The following is a 14,735-nucleotide window of genomic DNA, read 5'->3' as shown; positions in this document are numbered from 1 at the left end:
CAGTTAAAGTGAGAGGAGAAAGTACAAACTGGATCAGACTAGGAAAAGGAGTAAGACAAGGGTGCTGTCTATCGCCTACTCTTTTCAACCTCTACTTGGAAAATATGATTGACCAATGCTCATTAGATGACAAAGGAGTAAAAGAAGAGTAGGGTGTTTGAGATTTGCTGATGACATGGTCCTTCTAGCCAAAGGGGAAAAAGAATTACAGGATTTGGTGGACACCATTGCAACTAATGGAAAAAATATGGAATGAAAATTAACGCAAATAAAACAAAAGTATTGGCACTAGGAGGAAATAAGGAAATAAAAATTATGCTGAATGGAGAAACACTAGAAGAGGTGCAAAATTTTAAGTATCTTGGAAGCAGGATAGACACCGACTGGAAGTGCACCACAGAAATTAAAACAAGGATAGCAATGGCAAAAGAGGCATTTTATAAGAAAAGGAGAATCTTCTGCAGTAATCTGAACAGAGAACTCAGAAAGAGACTCATAAAATGTCTTGTTTGTAGTGTTTTTCTATATGGCACTGAAACGTGGACTATGAGGAAAAAAGACAGAGAAAGGCTGGAGGCTTAAGATGGAAAGAATAAGATGGATGGACAGAGTAAAAAATGAAGAGGTATTGAGAAGAGTGGGAGCGAAAAGACAGTTACTAGATGTAATAAAGAGAAGAAAAAGAAATTGGATTGGGCATATATTAAGAAAGAATGACGGACTCATAAAAATAGTTTTAGAAGGTTATGTAGAAGGAAAGTGAGAAAGGAAGATATTCCAGATACTGGATGACATGATGGACAGTACAACATACAGCAGCCTTAAGAAGGAAGCAATGGATCACAGAAAATGGAGAGGCAAAGGAACTGCTAATATAGCAGAAAACTGATGATGATGAGAGTGAGTGGAACAAGTTTGTTTTGAAACAAGACACACACCACATACTGCCAACATTTGTACTATTGTTCATATACGGCGTGGTGACAAAAGTCACGGGAGACCTCCTAATACAGTTTCGGACCTCCTTTTACCCGGCATAGTGGAGCAACTAGACGAACTGCCCTCTCAATTATGTCACATAGTGTTCCGTGGGATTCGTAACCAGTTGATCTGTGTGCCAAAACTATTTGCTCAAATTGTCCAGAATGTTCTTCAAATCAACTGCACACAAGTTTAATCTGGTGACACGGGACATTGTCAACCCATAAAAATTCAATTGTTGTTTGGAAATGTGCAGTCCACGAATGGCTGTAAATGGTCTCCGAGTAGCTGAATGTAACAATTTCCCATCAATTATTGGTTCAGTTGGACCAGAGGACCTGGTCCATTCAATGTAAATGCAGCTGACACCACTATGGAGCCACCAGTAGCTTCCAGTTGGCCGTGTGGTCTCACGCACGGCTTTCCGGGCGGGAAGGAGCACCCGGTCCCCGGCACAAATCCGCCTGGCAGATTTGGTGTCGAGGTCCGGTGAACCGACCAGTCAGTGGATGCAGGCTGGTTCCCCTTATTCCACTTCAGTTACACTATGTCATCGATTGCTGCGCAAACAAGTTCTCCACGTACGCGTACACCACCATTACACGCAAAGATAGGGGTTACACTCGTCTGGTGTGAGACGTTCCCCGGGTAGTCCACCGGGGACCGAACCGCACGATAACCCTGGGTTCGGTGTGGGGCAGCGGAGAGGTGAAGTGGACTGCGGTAGTCGTCGTGGGGTTGCGGACCACTGCGGCTGCGGCGGGAACGGAGCCTCTCCGTCGTTTCTAGGCGTCCGTTAACATACAATACAATACAGTAGCTTGCACAGTGCCTTGTTGACAGCTCGGTTCGACGGCTTCGTGGGGTCCGCTCCACACTCTGATCTTATTGTCAGCTCTTACCAACTGGCGCTAGGACTCATCTCAGCAGACCACCGTCTCTCAGTGATCCAGAGTCCGAGCGACACAGTCACGAGCCCAGGTGAGGCGCCGCAGGCAACACTGTGCTGTCAGCAAAGGTACTCGCGTCAAAGCACTCGGATTGGTCATCTGCTGCCACAACCCATTAATGCCACATTTCCCTGCACTGTCCTAACGGGTAAGTTCATTGTTCGTCCTACATTGATTTTAGCTGTTATTTCACACGATGTTGCTCGTCTGTTAGCATTGACAACTGTACGCAAACGCCACCGCTCTCAGTTGTCATGTGAAGGCTGTCAGCCACTGTCTCAAGTTTGGTATTCTCAGCACACTCTCGACACTCTGCATCTCAGAATATTGAACTCTCTGACTACTTCCAAAATGAAATACCACACGTGTCTAGCTCAAATATCATTTATGCATTCAGAATCTATTAATTCCCATTGTGTGCCCATAATCACATTGAAACCATTTAAAAAGAATTACCTGAGCATAAATTACAGCTCCACTAATGCACTACCCTTTTATGTCAGGTGTATGCAATGCTGCCAACATCTGTATATTTGCCATAACACTATACTGTGGCTTTTGTCACTTCGGTCTACATTGGTTGGATAAAAAACAGTGAAAACACAGTTAAAATTCATACCAGACTTTATTGACATTTGTTCACCATACTTTCAATACAGATGACAAATGTAAGGATGTAGAGGCTTATCTCACGAGGGGTAAGATAGTTACTGCCTCCAGGAAAACTAAAGAGATCTTTGGAGAAAAGAGAACCACTTGTATGAATATCAAGAGCTCAGAGAGAAATCCAGTTCTAAGCAAAGAAGGGAAACCAGAAAGGTGGAAGGAGTATATAGAGGGTCTGTACAAGGGCGATGTACTTGAGGTCAACATTTTAGAAATGGAAGAGGATGTAGATGAAGATGAAATGGGAGATACGATACTGGGTGAAGAGTTTGACAGAGCATTGAAAGACCTGAGTAGAAACAAGGCCCCTGGAGTAGACAACATTCCATTGGAACTACTGACGGCCTTGGGAGAGCCGGTCCTGACAAAATTCTACCATCTGGTGAGCAAGATGTATGAGACAAGCGAAATACCCTCAGACTTCAAGAAGAATATAATAATTCCATCCCAAAGAAAGCAGGTGTTGACAGATGTGAAAATTATCGAACTATCAGTTTAATAAGTCATAGCTGTAAAATACTAACGCCAATTCTTTACAGACGAACGGAAAAACTGGTAGAAGGAGACCTCGGGGAAGATCAGTTTGGATTCCGTAGAAATATTGCAACATGTGAGGCAATACTGACCTTACAACTTATCTTAGAAGAAATATTAAGGAAGGGCAAACCTACATTTCTAGCATTTGTAGACTTACAGAAAGGTTTTGACAATGTTGACTGGAATACTCTCTTTCAAATTCTGAAGGTGGCAGGGGTAAAATACAGGGAGCAAAAGGCTATTTTCAATTTGTACAGAAACCCGATGGCAGTTATAAGTGTTGAGGGACATGAAAGAGAAACAGCAGTTGGGAAGGGAGTGAGACAGGGTTGTAGCCTCTTCCCGATGTTATTCAATCTGTATATTGAGCAAGCAGTGAAGGAAACAAAAGAAAAGTTCAGAGTAGGTGTTAAAATCCACGGAGAAGAAATAAAAACTTAGGTTTGCCGATGACATTGTAATTCTGTCAGAGACAGCAAAGGACCTGGAAGAGCAGTTGAATGGAATGGACAGTGTCTTGAAAGGAGGATATAAGATGAACATCAACAAAAGCAAAACAAGGATAATGAAATGTAGTCGAATTAAGTCGAGTGATGCTGAGGGAATTAGATTAGGAAATGAGACACTTAAAGTAGTAAAGGAGTTTTGCTATTTGGGGAGCAAAATAACTGATGATGGTCTAAGTAGAGAGGATATAAAACGTAGACTGGCAATGGCAAGGAAAGCGTTTCTGAAGAAGAGAAATTTGTTAACATCGAGTATAGATTTAAGTGTCAAGCAGTCGTTTCTCAAAGTATTTGTATGGAGTGTAGCCATGTATGGGAGTGAAACATGGACGATAAATAGTTTGGACAAGAAGAGAATAGAAGCTTTCGAAATGTGGTGCTACAGAAGAATGCTGAAGATTAGATGGGTAGATCACATAACTAATGAGGAGGTATTGAATAGGATTGAGGAGAAGAGATGTTTGTGGCATAACTTGACTAGAAGAAGGGATCGGTTGGTAGGACATGTTCTGAGGCATCAAGGGATCACCAATTTAATATTGGAGGGCAGCACGGAGAGTAAAAATTGTAGAGGGAAACCAAGAGGTGAATACTAAGCAGATTGTAGTAGGTACTGAGACATGAAGAAGCTTGCACAGGATAGAGTAATATGGAGAGCTGCATCAAACCAGTCTCAGGACTGAAGACCACAAGAACAACAAGCAACAACCTGCAGTACAGCCACCCCCACATCTCAATTTTCTTCTCCCACTGAGCTGGAAGTCATAATCTGTCAGTGTATCCAACTCTGTCAATGTCTCACAATGAACATCCTACACCGCGGGGGATATCTTCTCGTGTTGTAGTGAATGCCACAAAGAGATTGCTTCATTTTAATGAACAGGTTATAAATGGACAGACTCGTATTGGGTGAATACAGGGATGTTCCAGTATCTCCCACCCTCACATATGCAAGGGCTCCCGTGTGAGGTCGACTGTGTCACACTGTGCATTGTCACAAAGGACAATGGGAATCAGTGCCAGAAGGAAACACTGTTGTGCACTCCGACCACGTGGTACATCCATCTTCAGCCGTGCACGTGGTTTATGTTTCCGAAACAATCTGTTAGTGTGCTGGAACTGGCCTGCTGCACTTTCAGACAGCACACTGCAACTGACTCGAACACAGCCACCGCCACTCGCTGCACTGTTTCAGCTGAATTTCCGCTGTCTGCTGCTATAGCGGGCAAGCCGTATGACGCACATCCTGCATGTTACGGCAGTATTGCCACTACTTTTTCTCTGACCTGTGTTTCACTGCAATACGGGTACAAAGATAATAGGTATAAGAAATCAAACATAGTGCATGCCTACGAAGTCTTTTGCGACGTATTTCTTGAATAAAAATTGGCTCTCCTATGTACAGGCTTGCAAAACACTTAACTAAATTGGCGCTGATGACCTCAATGTTGAGCACCCATAAGCCCCAACACACCACCACTTAACTAAATTGTTGGCACCTATAGTTGGTCACTGCCCACATCATATTAAGAATTCAAGAATGTTTGTTGATATCATAAAACAGATGAAGATAGGCCCTAGTGATATCACGGTCAGCCTCGACGTGGTGTCTCTGTTCATCAAAGCACCTGTGGATGACACATTACAACTGTTGGCTGCTCATTTTTCCTCAGAAATTTTGAAGTTGTTCTGGCATAACTTGACGACCACTTACTTTTTATACAGCGGAAATTATTATGAAATGACGGATGGAACAGACACGGGTTCGCCACTATCACCAGCAATAGCGAATTTTTTCATGGAGGATTTTGAAGAACGAGCGTTGAGCAGTGCTCACCTATGCCCGTTGTGCTTCCAAAGATATGTCGAGAACACTTTTTTTAATCTGGTCACATGGCAGTGACACACTGCAGCAGTTCGTCAAACATTTGAATGGGGTACATCCAAACATAAAATTTACAATGGAGGTAGAGAAGGAAGAGAGGTTACCTTTTTTAGATGTATCGGTGGCGTGAAAACCGGATAGACGATTGGGCCATTCTGTGTACAGGAAGCCAACGCATACAGACTTATATCTGCATAGCCACAGCTTCCATCATCTGTCTCAGAAGAGAGCTATGCTGAATGCTTTAGTGCACAGAACCGGGACTATTTCCGACAAGGACCACCTCGGTCCCGAGATTAAACATTTGACGACTGTTTTCAAAAGGAACGGTTATTCTGCCGGTGAAATTAAATCAGCATTGTCCGAGAAAGTAAGACACGATGCCAGCCATATACAAGAAGAGGACAAACACATAGCGCACCTCCTTTTTTGCGGTGATACAACAAGCAAGATAGGCAGAGTCCTAAAGAGGCAAGGAATAAAACCAGTTTTCCGACCACCTAGGAAAATTAAGGAAATGTTGAGACCAGTCAAAGATAGTCTTGACTTAAGGGTGCCAGGAATATATAGTATTCCTTGCAAATGTGGCAAGAATTACGTGGGCCAGTTGGTAAAAACCGTTGCTGACAGTTGCATCGAGCACCATCGCCACCTGAAATACAGGTATCTGGAAAAATCAGCAGTGGCTGAGCACAGCCTGCTTAACAAGCATAAGATTTTATTTGAGGAAACGAGAGTAATAGCCCACGCGTCAAATTACTGGGACTCTGTGATCCGGGAAGCGGTCGAAATTAGACTCAGCGATAATAACTTTAACTGAGACAACGGCTATGCACTTAGCAACACCTGGAAGAGTGGACTGGATAAAGAAAAATTGCGAAGGAAAGCTTCCCACACTTTACCTCCTGATTCAAGGGATGGCGCTGCAAGAATCGCGAGATAGAAACTACATCTATGGAAGTAGAGGGCACCACTTCATTATGCACCATATCACTGTTGCTATGACGTATTCCAGCCAATCAGAAGCCATCCCTTACATATAAAAGTGGGAACCTGACTAGTTAACGACAGTCAGTTTTAGCCCTGACAATGGCCATGGAGGTAGTTGTCGAAAGCTTGGAGTTTTATCCTGAATTGACGCAGCATGTACACCGAGAGATTTTTATTCAAACATAGTGCAATTATTTTGTAATGATCAAGCAGAGACTTCAGGCCCCTTATGTCAAAATATTCAGAAAATATCCCTGAACAACCTCTGAAATGCTGTCAGTGGAGTTGTGCCTTGTAGTGTATATCCAGGTATGCTACCTAGTTGGAACACAGCAGTTGCCTTTGAAACAAAATTCTTCTATTGTACCTTCTTCTCGCTTAAAGATGTTCATAGTCAGTTTTGATTTGTTTAAAAAGAAATGAAAACAGAAACAGTAAAATTCTAGAAAATCAAATTAACAAACAGATTCTTCTTTTCACAATTACAGCAGTTCATTACACTACTTAGCACCTCATCGAAGTATAGCTAAAGAGGCCAGGAAAGATCGGTGTAACTGATGTCTACAGTTAACTACATAGCAGTATAATTCGGGTAACTCTTAAATCACAGATATAAATACAATTTTGACATAATCAAACTGATGCGAGAAATACACTATTGGATAAAAAGTATCTGGTCACACTATGTGATGTGGACCTGACCACAAAAAGTGGATACGCCAGCATAAAAGGAGGCGGGGAATATTGTCTAGTCAGTAGAGAAGCTGTAACAGGAGAACAGGTTAGCCTAGAGCACTCTGTGACTTCAAACCGTGACCAATCAATGTCACCTGAATAATAAATTCATGAGGGATATTCCAAAGTTTCCAAAGCTGTAAAAGTAGGCTTTTGGTGATGTGATTGTGAAATGGATACACAAAGAAACAACCAGCTAAACTGATACCGGGTGGATGCTGCATACTGACAGGGACTGTCAAGCACTGAGGAGGATGGTTGTAAAAAAAAAGATCACACGAAATTAGTCGAAAAAACATACGTGAGTTCCATAGTGCTACCAGCAGTTTAAGTAACACAGTGACTGGAATGAGATTTTCACTCTGCAGCGGAGTGTGCACTCGTATGAAACTTCCTGGCAGATTAAATCTGTGTGCCAGACCGAGACTCGAACTTGAAACCTTTGCCTTTCGTGGGCAAGTTCAAGTCTCGGTCCGACAAACAGTTTTAATCTGCCAGAAAGTTTCATATCAGTACACATTCTGCTCCAGAGTGAAAAATCTTATTCCGGAAAAATCCCCCAGGCTGTAGCTGTGCCACGTCTCTACAATATCCTTTCTTCCAGGAGTGTTAGTTCTGCAATGTTTGCAGGAGAGCTTCCGTGAACTTTGGAAGGGAGGAGGTGATGTACTGGCAGAAGTAAAGCTGTGAGAACGGGATGCGAGTCGTGCTCGGGTAGTTCAGTCAGTAGAGCACTTGCCTGCAAAAGGCAAAGGTCCCGAGTTCGAGTCTTGGTCCGGCGCACAGTTTTAATCTGCCAGGAAGTTTTAACACAGTGACTGTCTGTACAGAGTTTAAAGGAATGGGTACAATGCTCAAGCAGCTCCTCATAAGCTACACTTTTCTGTAGTCAGACGCTCGACGTGGTGTGAAGTTCGATGCCACTGGATAGTGGATGACTGGAAACGAGTGATTTCCTTGTGGTAATCGACAGAAGGGTTTGGGTTTGGTGAATGACTGTAGAGCATTGCAGGCTATTGTGTGTAGCGCCAAAAGTGTAGCACAGAGAAGGTGGTGTTACAATACGGGGGTGTTTTTCATTGTTAGGGTGTGGTCCCCCCAATTGCACTTAGGAAAATGCTAAATATGGAAGGATACGAACACATTTTACAGCACTATGTACTGTAGAGGAACAGTTTGGAGACAATATATATCTGTGTGTGTGTGTGTGTGTGTGTGTGTGTGTGTGTGTGTGTGTGTGTGTGTGTGCGTGGGTGGGGTGGGGGGGGTGGGGGGGTGCGTGAGGGGCAGCTGGGCCACCTTACCGTGCGCAGCATGTTGACGCCCAGGTCGAGGATTCTCAGCTTGCCGAGGCCCTGGAACGTCCCAGCGGAGATGCTGGCAATGCGGTTGCGGCTGAGATCCAGTGACTCCAGGTCTGGCAGCGAGGCCAGCTGGCTGTTCTCCAGGGTCTGGAACCGACAGGGGTGTCGTTTAACATGCTGAAACAGCTTCGACAGGTTGCTTCCCTTAAAATCGGAATACCGACTGACTATTTGTGGCATTCTTTACAGAGAAATTTTCAAATTATATGGCATGTTCTGGTAACTGTCTACAATAGGTTAAATAAGCTCATCTTGCACAACATATCAACAGTAACAATTTTAGAAATTTATGAATGTTTTGCAGCACGATACAATAAAAACAATAGTAATAAGAAAAGAACAAAAGTCTAGGGAAAAATGAATAACAATTAAAAGAATGATTGGAAATAAAGAATGTAATAAATTAAAAATCCCTCTATTATGACCCAAATATGATGTACATGCCCCACCAGTTTTTAACCTTTCAGACCTGAATTTTTTCTGGAGTTTATGTGGTAATGCTCTTGGATGTTTTTAAAATGATTTTAGATGCAAGATTTATGTACCCATTTTCAAAACATACGTTGTGCATGTGGCCTCATTTTAATGACTGCAATAACTAACTACAAAATATTCTCTATTGTAACAAATAGTAAAATGATGATTCAATAATTACTCTGAAAAATAACAATATTCAGTTATGTGGTGGAACATAGCAAACTGACCATATACACGTACATTGGTGGTCGCCACTCTACACCGCCACCCCTTCCTGCCCTCTGCCGTAAAGAACAATTGTGTTCCAGTGACACGACGCGTTGTCACGCACAAAAATTCGGCCGTCGTTTGGGAACGTGAAGTTCACAAACAGCTGCAAATAGTCTGCGAGTAGCCAAACGTAACAATTTCCAGTCGGTGATCAATTCAGTTGGACAAGAAGACCCAGTCCATTCTGTGTGAACCTAGCCCACACATCATGGAGCCACTATCATCTTGCACAGTGCCTCATTTACAACTCAGCTCCACGGCTTCGTAGGACCTGTGCCACACTCGAACCCTACCGTCAGCACTTACCAACTGAAACCGGGACTCACGTGACCGAGCCACAGTTTTCCATCGGTCTACGATCCAGACGATATGGTCACAAGCCCGGGAGAGGCACTGCAGGTGACGTCGTGCTGTTAAAAAAGCCACTTGCTTCGATTATCTGCTGCCGTAGCCTATTGATGCCAGATTTCACTGTACTATCCTAACAGATACATACATCATACATTGCACATTGATTTTGGCAATTATTTCATGCATTGTTGCTTGTCTGTTAGCACTGACAACTCTATGCGAATGCTGCTGCTGCTCCCGGTCGTTAAGTGAAGGCTGTTAGCCCGGATTGTCTGTGGTTAGAGGTAATGCCTGAAACCTGATATTCTCGGCACACTCTTGGCACTGTTTTTGTGTTAGCAGAAGAGCCAACACAGTGTTACGAGTGGAGGCCGAAATGCACGCGTTTTAACTCAAGCAGGCTAGCGTGACGAGGGAAGGACTATACTGACGTGAGGTCTGAAACACGACAAGGAATGAGAATTCAGAAAACGTACGTAATTAGTTTGATACTTAACTTTAATCCATTAATGATGAACATCACTCTTGACGGTACATGATTCACAATATTCTTTGTTCAGAATACATTCTTGAAGAATATGGCGCCTTGCTAGGTCGGAGCAAATGACGTAGCTGAAGGCTATGCTAAACTGTCGTCTCTGCAAATGGGACGCTAGCAAAGTCGGCTGTACAGCTGGGGCGAGTGCTAGGGAGTGTCACTAGACTAGACCTGCCATGTGGCGGCGCTCGGTCTGTAATCACTGATAGTGGCGACACGCGGGTCCGACGTATACTAACGGACCGCGGCCGATTTAAAGGCTACCACCTAGCAAGTGTGGTGTCTGGCGGTGACACCACAACTGTAGATCTCAGAGTATTCATCTCCTAATGATTTTAAAAGTGGAATGTCCCATACATAAATTTCCAAGTACCATTCTGCATTCAAAGACTGTTAATTCCCATCGTGTGGCAATAACCACTTCCGAATCCTTTCGACACGAATCACCTGAGTACAAATGACATCTCCGCCAATGCACTGCCCTTTCATTCCCTGTGTACATGATACTACTGTCACCTCACCAACAGGCTCCGCGGCTATTCCATATAGATTGCTCTGGAGCGAAAATGCATTTAGATCGTGCATGATATTGTATCCTTTTGAATGAGACTGCATTGAATTACACTAAGAAAGATTAATAGCAATAACTAAAAGCAGTTTATGGTTTGTACACATGCGGTGCTACTGGTATTGAGAATCTACATCTACATCTACATTTATACTCCGCAAGCCACCCAAAGGTGTGTGGTGGAGGGCACTTACGTACCACTGTCATTACCTCCCTTTCCTGTTCCAGTCGCGTATGGTTCGCGAGAAGAACGACCGCCGGAAAGCCTCTGTGCACACTCGAATCTCTCTAATTTTACATTCGTGATCTCCTTGTGAGGTGTAAGTAGGGGGAAGCAATATATTTGATACCTCATCCAGAAACACACCCTCTCGAAACCTGGACAGCAAGCTACACCAAGATGCAGAGCACCTCTCTTGCAGAGTGTGCCACTTGAGTTTGCTAAACACGTCCGTAACGCTTACCAAATCACCTTGTGACGAAATGCACCGCTCTGCTTTGGATCTTTTCTATCTCCTCTGTCAACCCGACCTGGTACTGATCCCACACTGATGGGCAATACTCAAGTATAGGTTGATGAGTGTTTCGTAAGCCATTTCCTTTGTTGATGGACTACATTTTCTAAGGACTCTCCCAATGAATCTCAACCTGGCACCCACCTTAGCAACAATTAATTTTATATCATCATTCCACTTCAAATCATTCCGTAAGCATACTCCCAGATATTTTACAGAAGTAACTGCTACCAGTGTTTGTTCTGCTATCATTTAATTGTACAATAAAGGATCCTTCTTTCTATGAATTCGCAATAAATTACATTTGTCTGTGTTAAAGGTGAGTTGCCACTCCCTGCACCAAGTGCCTATCCACTGCAGATCTTCCTGCATTTCACTGCAATTTTCTAATGCTGCAACTTCTCTGTATACTACAGCACTACAGCACCGTATACGAAAAGTCCCATGGAATGTCCGACACTATCTACTCATATGGAATACTTTCTGTACACCAACTCCAGAACACAAAGTAACGTGTTTCTTTATTTTGTGACTTGGTGAGGTGTATTGCAACAGTGTGGTTGCTTAAGCAGTGTTATCAAATGAGTGGCAGAGTGGCACTTTCCATTACGATTAATGTGGGACAGGTCGTATTTTGTTTAAGGGTTGTATCTGATTCAAGGATATCACAAGCCAGTATCTCATTCCCAAAAGGTGAATGAGATATTTGGTTTGCAAATCTGTGTTATGGAGCAAGTCTTGCTATGATTGTTATTAGGGCACAACATGAATCATGACTGCTCAGTGTAAAATCTTTGTATTCTTAGGATCCAATAATAATTGCTAAATCGACAGATGACCACAAACCTTGTTTTGTGTTTAGGACCTTTTATCATTTTAATTAAATGAAGTATGGTTTTTCAAATGTAAAGCTTTGCACTAATGTCTGGGGTAAAATAATGGAAATCATTTTATGCCTCCAGCTCACTTACAGTTCGATGATTATCCATATTCATGTTGTACGAGGCTCAGCAATGTGTTTCTTTACTGTAGCACCTGTGTCAGATTATGGAAGGTAAGTTTGCTTCAAGAGCTTCGGGTAGCAGCAGTTCCATTGTTTTGTTATTGTCATCTGTAGCAAATGCCATTGCTGGACCACAATAATGTATGGTAGATGTTTTGATATGCCAACAGGATTTCCATGTCTGCGATGAATAGTTCCCGAGGGCAGTCAGAACATGTAATAATATTATTCCTCTTGGGTTTTATTCACTTCTATGGAGGGCATTTCCATTTGTGCAAGTTCAAGTGGAACTTTGATGTCCTCTGCTAGCAGCTTAGTCAATCCAGTTTTACAGACACTGTACAAGCATATCCAGACATGACCATTGACCGGAAGTAAGAGGACATGTGATTCATCCTATCAGGTGAAACCTTTCCACTGATTCGCAATTCTAGTCTCATCGATCCTGTGCCCAATGATTCCACTGTCTCACCGTTGGAACATATTGGGATTATCTTTTGTGGAGCCCAATGTCCAACTGTATGTGCTGAAGGGTGTGCTCCAAAACACTTATGGGTGCACCAGCAGTATTTTCTGTCAACAGACCTGCCACAGATCGTCAGCTATACTCCTTCACTGTGGAAAACAAAGTTCTGAGCTCAACGTTCCCCGATGAGACACGTGTGTCCGACACTTTCTCAGCTGTTCGTGGTTTCGCCATATTTCAACCACTTTCCGTAGGTGCTCGAGATCCACTACACCATTTCCGAGATGCTAGCTCCTAGATGAAATGAAATGATTGTGGGTATTGATGGCTGGGAGTCCCCATATGAGGAAATTTGGCTGTCAAGGTGCAAATCTTTTCAGTCGATGCCGCGTCGTGTGACACGCATGTCGATGATAACGAAATAAAACGAGAATAACACAACACCGAGCCCCGAGTGGCAAAAATCTCCAACTCAGCTGGAAATCGAACCTGGACCTGATTCACAGCAGTCAGATGTGATGACCACTCAGCTAAAGGGGACGGTCCCTCTGTAGGTGCTCGGCCATAATCTTTCCTCTTCAGAGTGGCTCGTGCCAATGAATTCCACCATTTGCAACTGTGTCGTCACTAGAATGACACCACCATTCATCTCTCCTGCTCTTGTATACTATCCATACCACATCGCAATGACGCAGTGCCACTGGGCGGTATGCAGTCTCGCAGAGGCTCAGTGGTCATGTTTTTGCTCATTGGTGTGTGGTCTTGTGATTGATTTGATTTTTGATTTGATTTGATTTGAACAGGAGAGCTAAAACAGCTTAGGTCTAACCCACCACTGCCCACACCGAAACTAGGTTTATTGTGCGGTATCGCTCCCTGTATATCTAGTAAAGCCAACCAGTGCCCTTAGATAGTGCAAGGAGTCCCTCTACCAGTTTTTTGTTAGACACAATTTCTTCAGGTCTAGTTGTCTCGAAGATTCTGTATATTTTACTCTCCACTGCCATGCATTCAAAGATTAGGTGTGATGCTGTTGCTTCACCCTCATCATATTTAAGGTCCTCTTCCGTTATACCCATTGTGTGTGGGTGCTTTTGAAGGTGCCATGGCCGATCATCAGTCCAGTCATGAGTTTGATCTCTTTCCTGTTCAATCCTAGGATTAAAGAGCTTCTTTTAAAACATGACTTGGACATCATTACCTTACCATGTTTTTGTTTATGGACCTAGGTCCAATATCCTACGTGCTGTTTCCTAAGCCAGTTCCGTGGTTCTAATTTGATCATAGCCTTGGTGATTGTCAGGACAGGTTCCGCCCAATAAATGGAGTTGTTGCCCCCATCATAGCCAATCTAACGGCTTGCTCATTGCCACAGATCCCAGAGTGGCCAGGGACCCACACTAGGTACACCCTATTGCTTCCCACTATTGATTGCCCTGTGGCACTCTGCAACAATCTTAGGTCTGAAACTTCCTGGCAGATTAAAACTGTGTGCCCGACCGAGACTCGAACTCGGGACCTTTGCCTTTCGCAGGCAAGTGCTCTACCATCTGAGCTACTGAAGCACGACTTACGCCCGGTACTCACAGCTTTACTTTTGCCAGTATCTCGTCTCCTACCTTCCTTCTGGAAACGTCCTGCAGGCTGTGGCTAAGCCATGTCTCCGCTGCATCCTTTCTTTCAGGAGTGCTAGTTCTGCAAGATTCGCAGGAAAGTTTGGAAGGTAGGAGACGAGATACTGGCAGAAGTAAAGCTGTGAGTACCGGGCGTGAGTCGTGCTTCGGTAGCTCAGATGGTAGAGCACTTGCCCACAAAAGGCAAAGGTCCCGAGTTCGAGTCTCAGTTGGGCACACAGTTTTTATTTCCCAGTAAGTTTCATATCAGCGCACACTCCGCTGCAGAGTGAAAATCTCATTCTGGAATCTTAGGTCTT

General features: G+C 43.6%; 1 protein-coding gene across 1 annotated transcript in view; it reads right to left on the bottom strand.

Moving 5' to 3' along the window:
* LOC126293300 (chondroadherin-like protein) overlaps positions 1-14,735 on the bottom strand; it is a 329,161-nt gene that overhangs the window by 88,958 nt on the left and 225,468 nt on the right. Inside the window, exon 7 of the mRNA XM_049986431.1 lies at positions 8,555-8,701. Within this exon, the coding sequence (XP_049842388.1) occupies positions 8,555-8,701 (147 nt within the window). The remainder of the gene's footprint in view (positions 1-8,554; positions 8,702-14,735) is intronic.

Source organism: Schistocerca gregaria, chromosome 10 (genome assembly GCF_023897955.1).
Source record: "Schistocerca gregaria isolate iqSchGreg1 chromosome 10, iqSchGreg1.2, whole genome shotgun sequence".
Classification (NCBI taxonomy): Eukaryota; Metazoa; Arthropoda; class Insecta; order Orthoptera; family Acrididae; genus Schistocerca; species Schistocerca gregaria.
Note: the sequence above shows the minus strand (reverse complement) of the source record. Positions and strands in the feature narration are given on the sequence as shown.